Source organism: Teleopsis dalmanni, chromosome 2 (genome assembly GCF_002237135.1).
Source record: "Teleopsis dalmanni isolate 2A chromosome 2, ASM223713v2, whole genome shotgun sequence".
In the NCBI taxonomy this organism is placed as follows: Eukaryota; Metazoa; Arthropoda; class Insecta; order Diptera; family Diopsidae; genus Teleopsis; species Teleopsis dalmanni.
The window spans coordinates 123374193-123393011 of NC_051847.1; the positions used below are offsets into that span (position 1 = coordinate 123374193).

The 18819-nt window shown below is 30.3% G+C and overlaps 1 protein-coding gene across 1 annotated transcript in view; it reads left to right on the forward strand.

Annotated features, from left to right (window-relative positions):
- The window catches only part of LOC119675622 (acidic repeat-containing protein-like), a 22754-nt gene extending 5673 nt beyond the window's left edge, over window positions 1-17081 (forward strand). The window contains exon 4 of the mRNA XM_038086828.1: window positions 16987-17081. Coding sequence (XP_037942756.1) covers window positions 16987-17081 — 95 coding nt within the window. The remainder of the gene's footprint in view (window positions 1-16986) is intronic.
- The last annotated feature ends 1738 nt before the right edge of the window (window positions 17082-18819 follow it).

Genomic DNA, 18819 nt, shown 5'->3' on the forward strand with positions numbered 1-18819 from the left:
AATCTTACTTTTAATGATTTTTCAAAAAATGAAAAAATGGAGTTTTTTTCTTGATTCAATGGCAAAAAGTGCAATACGATATGGATCCGTGAGACAGTCAGAGCTTAGTCAGATTAAGGCACAAAAAGCAGTTAAAAATTATTATAAATTTAAAATACATATTTAATTTTCTATATACATCGAATCGAATTTCATAATTAGGGACATATAAAAAATATCTACTTTACATTTATGTGTTATTGAGAAGTTATTAGTATTTTATCAGTATTCAAAGAAAAATAATAAGATAATATATCGAAGTCAAATTTAGTGAAAGATAAAGTTAAAAAAACATCAAATACAACACAAAAGTTTGTAATTGTTAGGACAAAGCTATTACAAAGGATTATAATTATAAATATTCCACGCGTCAGTACCTTTACAACCCATCATAAACAGCTGTATAGGTTATACTTAGTAAAATTTAGTTCCTGGAATAAATTTTTAAATCTAACTAATCTAAAATTGATGAAATTTGTTGTAAATTTAAAGCAGAAATCAACCTGATTTATTAGTTAATATATGTATTATTTTGAATAGATGAGCCGTTTGTAGAACCTTACAATTTCTATAACTTTATATTATTATTAAATAATAGGATGCACCCCACCAAAAAAAATATATTGTGCGCTGAAACTTATATAGTATGAGTATGAAAAAATTATTATACATTTTCTTTCCTTACTTCTATATACACTCATCTTATAAATATTGACATTGAAGTGTCTTTTTTAAATTCAAAAATATATAAGTTCTCTCCGGCTTCACTTTGTGAAACTCACATAAAACAAATGTTTCATCATATTTTATATCAAAATTTATCTTAATTGATTTAATAAAAAAATTTTAATGTTTTTGTTAGTCTTTTTGTAATTCTACAATATATAGATTAACGAGATCTAAATAAGTAGAAACTGCAATGATCGGATGTATTGACGATTTAATTAAACGTACTTCTAAATTAAACTAATTATTAATCTTATTTTTTGATGCCTAAGAGACTACCTATTTTTTATTTTGTAGAATTATTGATCTTATTTTTTTCTCTTTAACAGATGCTTTGTAAAAAATTTTCATAGACTTCATTTAGATCTAATGAACTAATTTCTATTTGATCCTATGACTGATATTACTTATACTTTTTTCTTTCTTGGATATTAATTTGTAAAAACCAGATCGAATGTATATATAAATGAAATACATATTAATTGATTTTTTTTATATAAAAATTTATTTTACTTATTTGCAAATCGAAAAATTATATTCATTTTGGATATATTTTATTTCATTCTTTACAGTTTTGCAAGTTCTAAATATTTTTTTCTACATTACTAAATTATCATAAAAAAATAAGCACGATCAGCGAGCTGCAGCTCTCTTTAACCTCAATGGTAAACGCAATATCAAGCACGTATTGCCTTGATATACTTATACAAATATATCTTTTTTCGCTTACCACTTATGATCTAAATATCAAAATACCTAAATTGACACACTTAATGACCTAGATAGTTGGACATTATTTTCTTGTACTTGGCGTTTTTAGTCTAAATACATTTTACATATCGTGAAGAATGGCAAAAAGCTGCTGGAAAGCAGAGAGTTTTTTTAAAAATAATTATATTTTGATGAGCACACGCTTTCTGTAAGGTAAAAAGATTATTTTTTATTAATTGAAGCAATGGACATGTAAATTAAAACTTGAATATTTCTGACTAAAACTGCTAAAAATTTGATACTTTTGCTTCGGATGAAAGGTCACCTTACTTTTTTATTATTATTTTTTTATATGTATGTTCATATTCAGTTTAAAATTTTTTTTTATATATTTTTGGCAATTTCTCTGCAAATTAAAAGAAATTTTTGTCTTGCCTTGAGACGTAGATAGAAGCCCTGATAAGCTGAGCTGCTTTTGAAATACATTTCCATGTGTATTTCTTTATCATGTTAAGCTCCTTTGAGCGGAGTCTACTGTCTTTGTATTGTATTATCATCAAAGAGGGCGTTGACCATTTGCTTTATCAGGAAGCCTACTTCATGATAGTTTGTTGTTTTCTTTTCGATAATATTTTAATGTCCTCTACTGTTTGCAGGCAGACTTAGTAACATGTTCAGCGGCTTATCACAGGGCACATAGAAAAACTGTTAAGTTGCTGAGTGGAGTAGAGTAAATTTAAAAAGAAAATAAATAAAAATGTTAGGTAAGTCAGAAAAGTAATGAAAAACTATGAGAATTTTATTTAAGTGCTAAACTTGCACCAGCCAAAGCGGCATCAACTGCAACAGCCGACCAAGGCAATATGTAAAAGAAAACCTTAAAATCTCTTGCGTTTATGTACGCTAGGTGCCTGAGACTAAAACCTCTAATGTATCGCAGTCATCAGGAGTTGCTCAAATATTATGTAACACAACAAAAAAGCAAAAGCAAAAGCAAAAGAAGAAGAAGAAGAAATCCATTAGTAAGCAGCAGGGACAATGCCCTGACATGGCACCTCATGATGATATGAGAAAAAAATAGTAGAGAACAGAATTACATAGCTAATCGTGTGTGTCTGTGTGTGGAAAGGGGTTCATTGTCCGATTTGTGCTAGAAAATTATCTGTAGCCAGGAAGCATTTGCTGCTTTATTAAACAAAGTGGTGAAAATATTTAAGTTAAAAAAGTTCACACAATAAATTTGTAATTGTAAAATTGGATTCGATTTTTTAATCTCCTTAATATTCGGTACAAAATCATATTAAACGCTTTATAGGCTCGTCAGTCCTTTTATGTATTCCTTTCTTCCCTTTTGAGTTGCAATATTATCTTTAATTGATTTCTTTTTTAATTTTCGGTATCAGACATCAATTGCGTGTGCTTAATTGTATTCAATTTAAATTATTTTATACAATTTATACAATAAATTAACATACGCCAGTTGTCGGCAATACTGCGGGTATTGCGGGTACTGCCCTGCTATAATTTATACGCCAGAAGTCGTCCTGACTCATTTAATTTCTGTTGCTGAATCGTTAATGAATGAAAGTTGTGTTGAAAGTTTTAATTTTTAAAAAGGTTGCACGCGTCACCGAAATAAGTGAAAATATGCAGGACTGCGTTTGTGTCGTAAATTATTGCACATAAGGGCAGGATCGATAATTTGAATAAATATAAATATATGGCATTCATTTATTTCGGTTTTATTAATTAAAGTTATTTGTTTGGCATACATTAACTCTTTTATGTTATTTATATTAGAATAAATTTTGTGAGTATCGATGAGTCAAATAACAACACTATATCTTATCAATAGAAACTATAATTAAAGTAGCTATAACTATAACTAAATACAGTAATCAGGATTGCAATAATTTGCCATATGCTTAGAAAAACTTGAAAAACTTGCTAATTGATTTCTAAAAGTAATAACATAACTTTTCCCAGATGGAAGTATCGCTAAACAATATCACAAAGCGTGCACTGGCAGCTGGGCTGTCAATCAATATCAGCAAAGCCAAGTCTAAGTGTTTGAATTCAAACTGCTTTACGAACTTCCAACTAGATGGAGTCTACATCGAAGATGTACAAAGTTTCTGCTATCTGAGAAGCTATATTTCGAATAACGATAACCGTCTGCAAGACATTCAACACAGGCTATCGAAAGCGAAGCTAACGTTTGGCACCTTAAGCAAAATCCAGCATCTCATCTCATCCAGCATCTCACAACGCACTAAGATACGCCTGTGCAATGCAAATGTAAAGTTAACTTTACTTATATGGTGGCGAAAGTTGGAACCTTTGCCAAACGCTGCCTACGACGCATCTTCCATGTATTCTGGCCAGCAACCATAACCAATAGTGAGCTCTGGTTTATAACGAATCAGCCTCTTATAACTGAAGGAATAATCACGTGCAAATACAGATGGATTGGACATACTTCAAGAAAACCCGCTGATGATATCGCAAGAAAGGTCTTAAGTTTCAACCCTCAAAGCAGTAAAAGGCCGGGGCATCCGAGCAATAGTTGGAAGAGACAAACTGAAACCGAATTAAGAAACGCTCGAAAGAACTGGAATTAAACAAAACGTCTTGCATAAGATAGAGTTCAATGGGAACTATTTGTTATGGTCCTATGTTTCACCTAGAAATAAAAGGATTAAATATATATGTCCTTGTATATTACTCATAAGAGTAGTAGTGCTCTTAGCACCCATAGAGGTTTATCAATATATATTATATAATTATATATGTCAGCTAGAACTACTCAAAACTTAATTAGAAAATAGTCTAATAAGGATTCTAAGTGAAGTATATATGCTTTCTTAAAAAGCTAGAAAGAAAAAAGGAAAGGAACAGTACTTACTGTAGAGTATTAATACAGAACATGGTCAACTAGAAACTTAAATGGAAGCTATATGTCCCCTTGAAGTGTACTTGTAAAATATAAAAATGATTATAAATCGAATATCTCTTTTTGATTTGTGATATATCAAATGATTCAATCGCAAAAAGTGTAACCTTATATGTAAACGTGAGATAGTCAGAGTATAGTCAGATAAAAGCACTAAGTGTAGAAGTGAAAATGATTTCATACATAATATATATATTTAGCTTTACAACATCTTACATACGATATCATATTTCCTAATAAAGGGCACAGTAAAAAACATCTAATCATTTTTATGTAGCAGACAGATGAAATTTAAGAATTTTCGGATATATTAGTTTCTAATAGTTTATTTTAACAACAAATCATATTTTTTATGAAAAGTACTAGCTATTACAAGGTTTCTTCTTCGTCGGTAGTCTTTTGCTTCTTATAATTTATTTGTCTGTATGTATTTATAATGATTTAGATATATACTAATTTTAAGATTATTTTCCATACATAAATTTTTCCAGCTAATTAGAAAAAACAACAAATTTGCAATAAAGATACCGTTGTATTGTGAACTATAAATATAAAAATATATATATGAAATATAAATATAAAACTTTAAATAAAAATCTATAAATTTATTTAAGCTGCTAATGGAAGACCATAAACTGTACATTACATTATACATTATATACATCATACATTGCACTGGTAGTTCCATTACTATTTGTGTAAATATATATACATATGTATATATACAAAGAAGAAAGTGAGTCCACAAACTATTAAGAATATTTCCAATGCGTAATGAAATAGTTTTTATATATAATTTATAAGTTCATGAGATTTTTTTCAGATTCCATGCGTTTCATTATTTAATAAAAATTTGCAATTAAATCAAATAGGCTGTACCTATGGAGATCTTAATTTTCTTATATTTCACGAAAAAAACAGAATAATTATCCTACTAAATAAGTAAAGAAATCTCTTCATTTGAATAAATATCAAATTAGAAGCTTCATATGGACTACGCACAGCGAAACACGCGTACAACCACAGGGTTCAATGAACGTTAGAAGACACATACCAAGAAGACCATAAAAGTAGGTACCAGCAACTCTGCAATCCTCATCAACCTTATCTCACAGCAGAGCACAAAAGTCAAATTTTTAATTTTTTCCTATATTTTCTTTTGACAAAGGAAGGTTTAGAGTTTGAAGTAAATGAGAGTAGAAAGAAGTGGTAATGATTGAAGTAGAAATAAATGAAATCATGCTGAGCAAAGCGTTAGAAATCTAACAAAAAGTCAGTAAACAGTAAATAATAGAATACAATAACAAAAATTTTAAAGATTAGAAAAAAAATATACGGAAGCATGAAAAAGAAATGAGTACGATACCATAGAAAAAGTCTATTATCTTGGACGTACAGACGCTGATGTTGCTCTTAGTAATGAAGATCACGCGGACAACATATTAGAGGGTAAAAAATATATTCAGGGGACAAATGAGCTACCACACAATAAAGATAAAAATGAAGTGATAGTTGCACGTGTTTTCTAGGAAAAATTATTTCTAAAAAAAGATATGAAGGAGTTGAAAAAAAATCCCAAATCAATTCCAAACTGAAAAGGATGTAAACTGAAAGAAATTTTCAGAAACAGGATATTTTTAGTATTCACAGCACTTTATTTCAAAACAAATACACCTACAAACCAGTGTCGACTTATCGTATATCTAAAATGGAGTCCAAAGTTCTCGTTTTGGGGGTGTCAAACAATTTGTGTATTTGTAATTTACTAAAAATAGTTCGAGTGGTCTCAATCTCTTAAGCGGTTTAACATTGCTTGAACAGTAAACAATGTTGACAATTAGGTTGCGGCTAAAAATTAAGGATCGTGCTGGGTGTGACTGTTAGGGGTGCAAACAGTAGCAACCACGTATAGCGTTATTTTCAGAATCGATCGACTGTTGCGCTTTAATTGAATGCCTACTCCAAGCCTGAGAAGAATTTTTCTATTATACTGCATAAATTGTTTTAATTTAGCTGCTCTTCAACAATTCGTAGGCGCTTTAAAAATTGCGTGTGATCAAATGTTGAACTGTTAAGGGTGCTTTATGGTTGATATAATTTGGTAGTTTATTAAAGGACATTACAATCCTTCACAAAGGCATTTAATATGCAATATGCTCATAAGGGTCGCCGAATAAGTTAGGCACAAGCCTGAGAATATAATTTATACAAAAGTGCTACTTATATATGCCCGCACAATTAATAAAACTCGGTTCTGATACAATTGATAAAAAGGATATTAATTTAAAGAAATATAATACCTCTTCTTTATATATGACCCTCTTTATATCAATAATATAATTTCCAGAATTTTTCCCATGTTTAAAATTTTCAATTCTAAATTAGTTCTTTTACGCTTCAAACATCAATCAAACTCAAATATTTATTTTTGTTTGATTTTGTTCCTCAAGATTTCATTTCTCAAAAACTCTTATAAAATTAATGTAGCATAAGTGATAAATTATTAATACCTTAATGTTCAAATATTAATTCAAAAATGAAGAAATTCAACCCTTAGCTAAAATTGAGGTGAAAATACATTTATTTTTATATTTATGTTTACCTTTATACATACGTGTATATACGATATAGTAGGCTTCAATAAAATGATTCAACTGTTGCTTCTTACAATATTGTAGTCGCTTTGTTTACATTTCATATCTTTTGCCGTCTCGAATCCTGTTAAAACAAGTCATTTGTGAGGTTTCATTTTTACAAGTTAAATATCTTAAATTTCCTATTGAATTGACTTCACTTTACGTCTTTTTTTTTTGTTTGAGATATATTTGTTTTATTTGCTTTATAGTTTGTTATATTTTTAGTCAGTCAGTTGGTTTCATTATTTAAGGCAATTATGTCAATAAACCATAATTTTCATGTTACCTACCCAACTGAACAAATATTGTATTCATTTCTTAATATTTAGATACTTAGATATTTAATCAATATACAACTGTGTATTTAAGGATATCAAATAACTTTAGCCATAAGCACGTATTCATGTACCCATGTGGCAGGTAATAATGGCAACCACTTGTATGTCTAATCAGATATTTACGGACTGAAAATGTGTCATCACCTTGTTCAATTTTATTAAAGTTTTATAATTTTAATTTGGGGTTAATTTATAGATATTTTAATATTTAATATTATTTTGCATTCTGTTACAAAATATTCAATTTTTTATAACAATTTATTTGTAATTTATTCTGTTAAAATTACATTATGAAATGATTTGATATAAATATCAGAAGGAAGTTTATTTATGCACAAAATGTTTTTTCCTTTTGGGATATCCTAGTAAAGCCAACATTTTTATTGTTAATATCTTGAAAAGATTTAAGGATATGACATCAAACACTAAGAAATATATTGACTTCATAAAATGAAATTGTATGAAGTCAACATAGCTTCTTACCATATTTCTTACTCTTAGTGTATCCAAATTTACTAGGGTACTTGTATACCCTAGTTTCAAGTAAAGTTCACCGCTTTATTGTTCATGTTATTTTTCTAGATAAAACGTTTTTCTTAGGGTCTTTCTTTTTCAGTGTGTCGCAGCTGCACTCTCGTTTCATCACAATCTTATTAAAAAGGTTCTCATTTTCTTATACTTATCAAATGCAACATGTACTGTGCCCAGTAATGTTGCATAGTATGCTCCAGTTATTATGCGCCTTTTTTTAAGATTACCATTCTTTGCCATCTCACAAAACAGTAATTATTAAGCTCTTAGCTAACAGTCAGTCTCTATCTTCATCGGATTTCTACTTTCTTCTCTTTTATTCACTATTTTGATTATTCTTTGATCAACCGAAATGTAGTGACTAATCTAGGTTTGCGCATATTTAGAAATCTGTACTAAAATTTTGCTTCGTTTTACTCTAACTGTTCTAACATGGTCTAGACAATATTAAAGTGATTTCAAGTTAAAGTATTTTCATGCTAAATTCAGTATGCAATATTTTTATTACTATTAAACAAAATATTGGATCCACAAGACTTCTAATTTTTATTCATTGCAAAACTAATCAGCAATGGCTTATCAGCAGATATTATTCCGACTTTCATAATTAGCAATTATTTGCTGTTTTAATATCACATTTCTCGCAAAATCCCCTGAACATAAACTAGATCCATCCAGTTCAATTTATGTAAATAAACAAATTTTTACTGATGAGTAAACTAACAGATTGTCAAAAAGTATTTCACTAAAAATCTGGTCCTCCTGTTAACCAAAGCTAGCTTGTCACCGCGAAGCGGCCTGTTGTTTTAAGCAATGATTCTGATCTTGATCATATTAACTGCTTTATTTTAATGAATGCAGTTGTTTTCGAGTCAACACTCAGTCTACATACTGTGCTTATTTTAACCTTAACCCTCTGCTTAAAATCGCTTAATATGATAGGCAACTTTTCTGATACTAAAATAACGCTATTATCCGCATAAGCTACTATCTTTATATTCATTTTATGTAGAATCGTTAAGATATTGTCCACAATATATCCACAGCATCCGCACATCCACAACTAGTATTTTACAAAAGTGCGATATTATTTACGTATGCCGACGAAACAAGAGAAATTAATGGTATCTTTTTGTGGATGAGAAAAAAAGAAAGTAGTTTCTGTAAACAAACAAATATGTGTAAACAGCAAAAATGATGCCAGCTTAGGTATTCAACGAAGAATCATTCTTCTCAACAGATGTAATAAACGGCCAATTGAGAAGTAAAGCCAATCGTTGACTTATGAAAGTCAAGCTCTATAAATCTCTTATCGTGCCTGTCCTACTATATGGTACAAAAACTTTGACATTTATTAATAATGATGAGATATATGGTTCCTTATGCATTGGCAACGAATATCGAAGAATAGAAGAAAATACTAAGAAGTTAAAAAAGTACTAAGGTTAAAAAAGTGTTTCATTCGGTACCCACTAGTATAAAACGCGGTATAGAACGTCTGCATTTTCGGTGAAGGGACCAGATGACCAACGATTTGTAGGCATTCGTTACTACTAACTGGATATAGAAAGCAACTGATATGGCTGGCTGGCTAAAGCTACGCGACCCGGTCAAGGACGTCTTACGTCAAGACGCCGCACTTATTCTTCTTCTTCATTTGCACTCTTGTAGTCAGCGAATGCAAACTGTTAAATAAATTTATGTTTGTGAAGCATATTCTATAAGTTCGGGCACAAAACTTCTCCAGGATCCAATGTGGGACAACGATCCTATAATTAACATAAAAAATATAATTTTGGCAATTATTCAATTACTACTTACATAATGCCTTCCTAATTTTAGTTTAAATTTATATCAATTTTTGTATTAAATTGAAAATTTACATGAATGACATGAACTCACAATGAAAACAATTTATATCAAAATTAAAAAATCTCCTAAAAGTTATTTTTTTTCTGTCTATGAAATAAAAAATGATCTTGTGCACACCCTTATTTTTCCTACTATAAAGTATGAGAAGTGTACTGCTATACATAACACGTGGTATTATCTGTAAAATGAGGTTTATTTGTGTTCCCGATGATTTCAAATATTTTCGTTTAGGATAAAAATAATATTGAATTTCTATTTTTATGCAAATTTCTCAAATTATTTAGAAAGTTTGTGCAAGTCAAAAAATGTACACGCGCATGGCACTCGCAATAAAAAATCAAAAAAAAAATAAAGAAGAAGATATATATTATTTACACATAGCACACACGCAAAAACATCTTTACGTCATTAGACATTAAAAAGTCAAAGCCAACAATGAAATTCCTGTTCCTTTTGTCTATTTTCGAGTTGCCGACAACTGCGAATGTGTTTGGTTGGTTGGCTGCTGTTTGCGCAACAAAAATAAGCCATACACACCCCGCACACAAGTAATCTTATAGAAACGCATACACATGCACACACAGGCAATATTAAATATGTAAATTGCATTTTTAGCTATTTTTATTTTAATGCTCTGTGCACAACAGATGAGCAACTTGAAGAGGATTATTATGAAATAGAAGCAGCAATAAAAATAAAATTGTCGGCAACAACAACAATAATAAAAACAACAACAACACATAAAGTAAATTGCGCAAACGCAATTTCCTTGCTGAGTAGGACGAAGAGCTGTGACAGGAATGGGGCTAACAACAGCAACAACAGCAAGAGCAGCTACAAAAAACTACATTGCAAATATAGAAGCAGAAATGCTTGCCTTTGCCTTTCGTAAGTCAAAGCAACGAAAGGCAAATGTACGCAGGAAAATGTAAGAAAAATTCAAGAAAAACTCCTTTGGTAACGTCGCTTTGGCCCCATTTATAAAAGAAAAGGAAAAAATTAAATATACACAAGCATGCGGGGTGTGTATTGGAAGACGACGACTGTGTGTGCGCACACAGTATTGTTGGCTTAAGCTATTGTACAATTTCTCGTACAGCCAGAAATGCCTACATCCTCTTGGCGCTGGGATATGATTGAGTTCAATGAACGAGAGTTACCTCGTCTATAGCTGGTTGTACGGATTTGAAGAACGAAACGGAACGGAACGGACTCTTCGTACAATCCTTTTTTCCATGCATTTTTGTTGTTGGTATTATAGCTGTTGTTATTGTTGTTGGTGGTGGTAGTGCGCTGTTGCTTTATTTATTCATTTATTTATTTATTTTTTTCATTTCATTATTATTGTTTCATATTACGTTTTCAACGTATAGAATTGGAGTTGTGACTTTTGCTTTGTATGATTTTGTTGTAGCTTTATTGTAAGTTTTATTGTTGTTGGTGCAATGGATAGCATTGCATTTCACTACATTGCATTGCTTTACACGGTATAGCATAGCGTAGCATGGCACGTCTTTGTAATCCGTTGTAGCGCTTTGGCTGATATGCATTGTTATTGTAAACACTGTTGTTGTTGTTGCTGCTGTTGTTGTTATTTTAATACTTGCTAGTCTGGCACTTTTATAAAGGAGCCTGCCTGCCTAACTGACGCAGGAGTTGCTCGTTCGTTTCGTTTAATTTTTGGGGCTTAAGATTTCACTTCGTGTGTGGAAATGTAAACATATACAGTTGATTTTGTTGTTGTTATTGTTGCCTTTGATTGTTGCTCTTGTTGTTGTTGGATTCGTTATTCCTTTCAAATTTACTTGATGGCTGGTTGACTTGTTGCTGTTCTTTTACTGGTTGAGTCAGTTATATTCTTTCACATTCTCCACTAAACATTGTCGGTGGTGCTGTTTTGTTTTGTTGCTGTTGCTGTTGCTTCAACTGTTGCTTCTGCTTCTGCTTCTGCTGACTCTGCGTGTATCCCTTTTTTCTCTGAAATTATTATACTTGTTTTTATTTATTTTGTATATCTTTGTATATTTGATCTTTTTAAATTGAATGCGTCTGTATTGTATCCACTCAAGAGGGTTTCAAGGAATAGCATTTGCTTTGCTTGCTAAATTATTTTAAGTTTGTATACAAATAAATTTTTTTATATCATTTTATGTATAAAACAACACAAAGACTCGTATTCATTCCAGAAATTAATTTAAATTGTGTAATATTTCTTGATTATATCCAAGGAATTAATTGCTGTACTTAAAAAAAATGAATGTATAGTAGTGTAGTATTTCAGTAAAATATAATACAGCGATTCAAAAATGAGTATATGGCAATTTTTGCTTAATATCTGGATCTCTGGTTGTAGTCTCCAGACGATAATTAAAATATATACACAAAATTACCAAATATCCTCTGCCCCTAACCAAGATTTTTAGTACCGTTTGCAAGTATTCGCAATATCATAGGATTCAAAAATCTTTGTACTTCAAGAGGAAGTAGATACAAAAATATTTATTTAATTTTATAAACAATGCTTAAGAATGGAATCATCAAAATACCCCCAATTTTTACGGTCAAAATGTTTTTTATTATTTTTTTTATTAGCCTAAAGTAATTGTCTAGTTTCTAAGACTAAGTACTTTGCACAGATCAGCATGCGTGGGCAGAACAGGAGCGTTGAGAGCATACCTCACTAGCGTGCTCAATGTTATTCTTCAATTACTATTATTAATCTCATTAATATGAATAATAATATCAATGTATTGATATTATATATTATAATATTATTATTATATTGATTGTTTCATTAAACATACGGCTACCTTTAGTGCACAAAGGCATAAAGAACTAAACTAGGATATTATAACATACTATTAACATATTCGTAGTACTAGATTTAACAATCTGAATAACTTATGTCTCGGACTATACTTTGCGATGAAAACTTTGCCACCAAAAATTTCTCAAGAGGAGAGATAATTGAGAAATAAGTCTAATTACAATGCAACGAAAGATAGCAATTAACACTGACGGGTCAAAGATAAATAAAAGCATAGAAGCCGAAATTCATTACGCGCTCTATTTTTTAACACACTAGTGTCGATATTTTTTACATTAGTATTGGCTAGATATTTCCATTTATCAATGCGTAAGGCTGGTTTTATATCATCTTTGATCACTCATCTTCAAGAATATGGAATCAATATAGCTTTTTTAGCTAACTAAGGAGGATTTGATCCTTCCCCTATCTACCTACGCGCATAGGCTGACTTTAAGTCTTTGGAAAAATGAAAATAAATAAATATCTCGCAAATTAGAAGAATTCAATTTGTGCCAGCATATATCACAGTAAAGACGTGAGCGATAGAATTTATATATGCTCGTATCAACTGCCTTCATCTTCAAAAACATCGACAAAATGCTTTAATAGATGGTATTGGATAATGGTCGAATAATAATTACACCCCTTGGCTGTATTTGCAAATATATTAACCTTGGATCAAAGATGCAGTCGCATATACATTTCTAGAACTTTGTTAAGATGGTTTAATCAAAAGGGGGTGAATTTTTTCAACAAATTTGTAACTTTTTATAAAATATAAATAAACAATTACTCTCACACAATAGTTTCCATTACTTCTCAGACCTGCTAAAAATTCTAAAATTGTTATGAATGAGATTTTGAATAAAAATAGTCAAAAAAGTTTGCGCTTTTTTAGGAGAAGTGTATTAAAATAAGAAGACATTATATTAAAAGAAATTTTAATAATAACAATAATACATAAAAAATTAAGAGAATTCTTTTTCGATATTACCAAATATCCTCTGTTCAAACAATTCTTTTAAGTTTGTTTCCAGTCATTTCCTCCACTTTATTTGACATGCTATCATTTCCTGTTTCCCAGATGTGTCATATTTAGTGTCAATTATATCTTATAATTTCGTTGCTGATAATTATAACTTTGGCCAAGTTGCAACAATTTGCATTTAACATTATAAATCGAAAACATGTGCGTATTAATGAATTTTAACAACTGAATAATATTGCAAAAAGCACCATGAAGTACAATCACAAAAATAGCAATGAAAATAGTCGACATTAATAGTAAATGTGAAACTAAAAACAATGTAGCATAAACTAATTTTTATAAATCGAAAATGCTTAGATTTTTTCTAAATACATTTAGTAGTCCTTAACACATTTTTCTCAAGACACCGAGATTATTTTCATTACTGTTAAAAAGTATATAGCACCATGACTTATACTTTTACTTGAGCTGCGTTTTGTTTCATTTTAAACTTAAACTAGTGGTATGACGTATTATGAAGATGCGAAGAAATTTGGTAACACGTTTACTAACCTTCGATTAAAAATGCAATCGCATTCTAGACCTCTGCGTGGATGGTTCTCGCAGAATGAGATGGATTTGTTGCAACTGTTTATAATTGTGACTGTTTGTGAAATGTGGTTTAATTATTACTCTGCGGGGAAAGAGTTTCAAATAAGTTACTACTTTGTTTTGCAATATGTAGTTAACTTTTTTCTTCCGCATTTGGGATCTATTTTTTAATTTTATTCTTTAAACGCTCCTACTAATATCATAAAAGATTTACTATTGTTTGTTCTTTCTTTCTCACGGTAATAGATGAATATAATACGAAACACTCCATACTACATCCATTCTTATCTGCTATCACAACCTGATCCAAAAAATCTTATTTATTATACTTCAGAAACTCCAAACAGTGCTTGATATTATCAATTTATTATGTATTAGTTTTGATGCAGTATAGGCAAATATCCATTTTAACCACAAATTTTGCAACAGTGGCCCATTATGACAGGCTTCATGAATAACTTATGCTTTACCCGACGTTTAAACTATAAAAAACTACATGAACCCATTGGTATCTAACGTAAACACTGAAAACATATTTCTTTTATTAATTACATAAAAATACAAAATGCTTGTTAGTTTCAGAAACTGGTTGTATTATTCTCAAACATAGTAATATGTTTGTTTCTACTATAATGCCTTGTGAATTTTTTAGGGTGTCAACTTTCACCCCGCACTTTACTTTAGGGTCGTTCGATGTAATTTCATAGACGTTTTGCAGTGTTTTGAGTAACTGCGTAATTCCATAAGGCGTTCAGCACTATTTGTGTCTATACGGTCATATTAAAATTCAGCAAACCTTCTCAAATTATATGATTTTAACAAAAAAAGACTTACCATAACACTTTCCTAGCTATTGCTGAACTTGCTTAGCATTATAACTCATTATAACTCATAACTCTTCAATGCTTTATAAGTACATGACATCCAGATCTGGTATTACTTTGATAATTACAAATGTAGCACCACTAACGATATTTGAACAGATTTCGGTTACTCGGTAACTTCGTAGATGATAGAGTGGTAAAATGATAAACGTCTGAACTAACGCTTTCAATTCTTTCTCGATAAAACTGTAAAAGTATTGAATAAAAGCAAGAATATCGAAAAAAGTCATTATTTTTTACAAACAATGTTTAAATATATAAAAGCAATATAAGTTAAGACATAGGATTGGATATAGAGCTAAACAAAATAAATAATACATATAATAACATAATAGTATATAATGTAACATAATTCCACACGGTTACGATAACCGACTGTCACGGACATTTTCCACATGCCATCAATATCTATGTGTTCCTATGAACTCATCCTATAATACAATATTTTTGGATTGAATTTATTAATAATTAAAAATGTACGCATAATGTACATTATATTTTAATTATTTTTATTTATTATTAAATTTAAGATACGTTATTTATTTTGCAGAAAAATCAATACAAATTATTTTTTAATATATACCATATAATGAAAGAACTATATTCGTTGCTCCCTTCATTTGACTTCATTTGAGGTCATTTGCCTTCAAATCCTGATTTCAATTACTAATTTATTTTTTTCATTCCATTTAAATATCGTCCCCAAGAAGATATGGATACTAATAATAACTTTCCCTTTAATTGCCGCAAACACATTGAATTACTTATCAATTCTTAAACATGAGGACGATTTTATCGAAATATGTATTTATTCTTCACATGGGTGCGATATTTCTGTTTTATTTGTTTATTTATCATCAAGTAACATTAAGCCTTGAAACACTTTAACTTGAGTTGCATTATAGAGAAAAGTTATAAGATTAAAAATAAAATATTATACAAAATATTCCAACAAGAAAAATGTATGAGAACGTAAATGGCAAATAACGATTGAGCATCAGCAGAACGAACGAAAGGATTGTTCATAATCAGGCAAATACCCAAGCAATGCCCCTGCTAACGCTTGTTGGATATAAGTTTGTATCCCTTCCGTGGGATACAAAAAGCAGGTAGTAATATTAGGAGCAAACAGATACATATAAACTGGTTTCACTAGCTAGCCACATAATCAAATTCTTTCTCAAGGAGTTTTATTTTATCGAAACCAGTTTGATCCTCTTTGCCACAAACGATGAGTTGGCGTTAAACATTAATGTCCTTCTACCATAAAATCTTGAATTATGTTAAAAGGCATTCGGGTACAAGTTTGTATGAGTCAATATTTGTAGGAACGTGTGATGATGCATGATTACGTGGAGGACATACTGAATTCTTGGTGTGTTGGTAACGAAGATCGTGGTTGTTTTGTATGCATTCATTTCAGTACAGTATGAAATATGTTTTCAACGCTTTTTCTTTTGATTTTTTTGTTTTGTGTTCATATACGCCTTTTAACGCGATTAAAATGCTGTACATCAAACTTTAGATATATATGTGTATTTTTATACAAGGGACAGTGAAGATCCTTCAGTTTGTTGTTCAACTTTTTGAATGATGTGCGAGACTGTACTTGATTCGATCGCACAGTGATGTATGGTTATTTTTAGCGTGTCCTGTTTAACAAGTATATTGATTTTGCCAGAAAAAGGGGGGCTTTTTGTGTAAAAAAGTTACAGTTTGTTATGTAAGTGCTTTTTTGTTTTAATGCAATTAAACGTACTTGAACGTAATTTATTTTTATTGCAAAAAAATTTAACATAACAATAAGACAAGTTACCTCTATGACAGACGGTCTCCTTTTTTACTAAAATATTACTAAAATTATTATCTAATTGTATTGTTTATAATTATGCTTAATATCGTATTTAGAAGGTAACACTCAACAAGAATGGAATAATTTAAAAACTCAGTCATCACCGATGGGGTATATAAATGTTGAAGATTTAACAAGTTCTACTACATAAATAATTTCGTTAGACCATAAAGTTATTACAAATTTTTTAAGATACCTCTAAGCAAGACTCTAGTTTAAAAATTTTTACAATGTATTGACTTAAATAATTTTTATATTACAATTTCTAACCTGGTAGATTAACAACTCAATAGAAGGAAATTTCAGTGCTCCTTTTATGTATACTTATACATTATAAGTATATACATTATACTTATAATATATGTAATATACTCGATGTCCCAAAGACAGATACAACGATAAAAATTGTAAGAATGTACATAGTTAAACATAGTTAATACCCGAAATATAACTTATAAAACGAATATGCAAATCTCTAAAAGAATTTCAATATTTGATAGAATTCCATTAACTAGAGTATTTATTAACAAGTCCATGTTATTTTTAGTAGAGCGTTCTACCATGTATTTGGTAGAGCGTTCGGAAAGTAGTTAACTATAACAACAAAAATTCTTTTTTATATATATTTTATATTAATTAATTGAATTTTTGGCGACCATACAGCTGTTCCGAATATTGCCAAATACTTATCATCAGTGGTCTTGGAATTATTTCTTATATCTTTTAATCATTCGTAAATAATATTTTTTTAAAATTAACAAAACGTTTTAACGTTTACAGATATTCTATTGGTCACTCCATTTTGTAATTTGCTGGATGTTCATAGTGCTACATAGGTCTTATATTCTGAGAAATTAGGGCAGCTTATGGAGAATATCAGTACTTAGAAATTGTCTTTTACCATCATTCGGAATTTTTATTTTTCTCTATGGTTGGGAGATGTCCAAGGCCATCCTCTACAGCATATACAAGTCTACTACTCTCTGTACATTAACAATTTACCAAAACATTTGAGTCCATAGTAGTCGTATTCTATTGTTATCATATATATATATGTATTCTTTCATATTTATAAACAATATTTAACTAAATTTAGTAATGATGTCTTCACCATCATTTGGAATTTCTAATTTTCTTTATGGTTGGTAGTTGTTAAAACGATCTCGTTTATTATATCCATCTTTACTACTTTCTGTATATTTATAATTCAATAAAATATTTAATTCCATAGCACTCCTTTTCTATTGCCTTCTTACTTGTTTATATTAAATGTACTAATAATATTAATCGAAATTTACTGACTAGGATAAGGGAAGACTTGTCCAAAACCCAAATAATAAAAGAAGACATGACAACATGGTATACAGACGGCTCCCTCACCAATGAGGGAGCTGGGGCTGGTGTTAATGGACCAGCCAAGAGATACTGGGAAGCACTGGAAAATAATGCAACTATCTTCCAAGCGGAAATATACGCGATAGATAGATGTGCCACTTTCAACCTTGAACTTAACTACCGGAATCGTAAAATCGCAATACTGACTGACAGCCAGGCAGCTATAATGCATTCATATCCTACCAGGTATCATCAAAACTGGTAAGGCATTGACAAGCTGAACATTCTTGGTTGGAACAATCATGTGCACCTGATATGGATTCTGGGACATACTGGCATTAAAGGCAATAAATTGGCAGACAATCTTGCAAGAAAAAGCGCGGCCTCAAGACTTCTTCTTATGAATAGTACAGAGGAAAAAGAAAGAGAACTCTATTGCGAAAGGTTACCAGGACTCTCACAATCTAAAATGCTGTTAGGAACTAACAACGCTTCAAAGATTGATAGCACAATCAAAAAACAACCTAAGAATTATTACGGGATTATTGACCGGT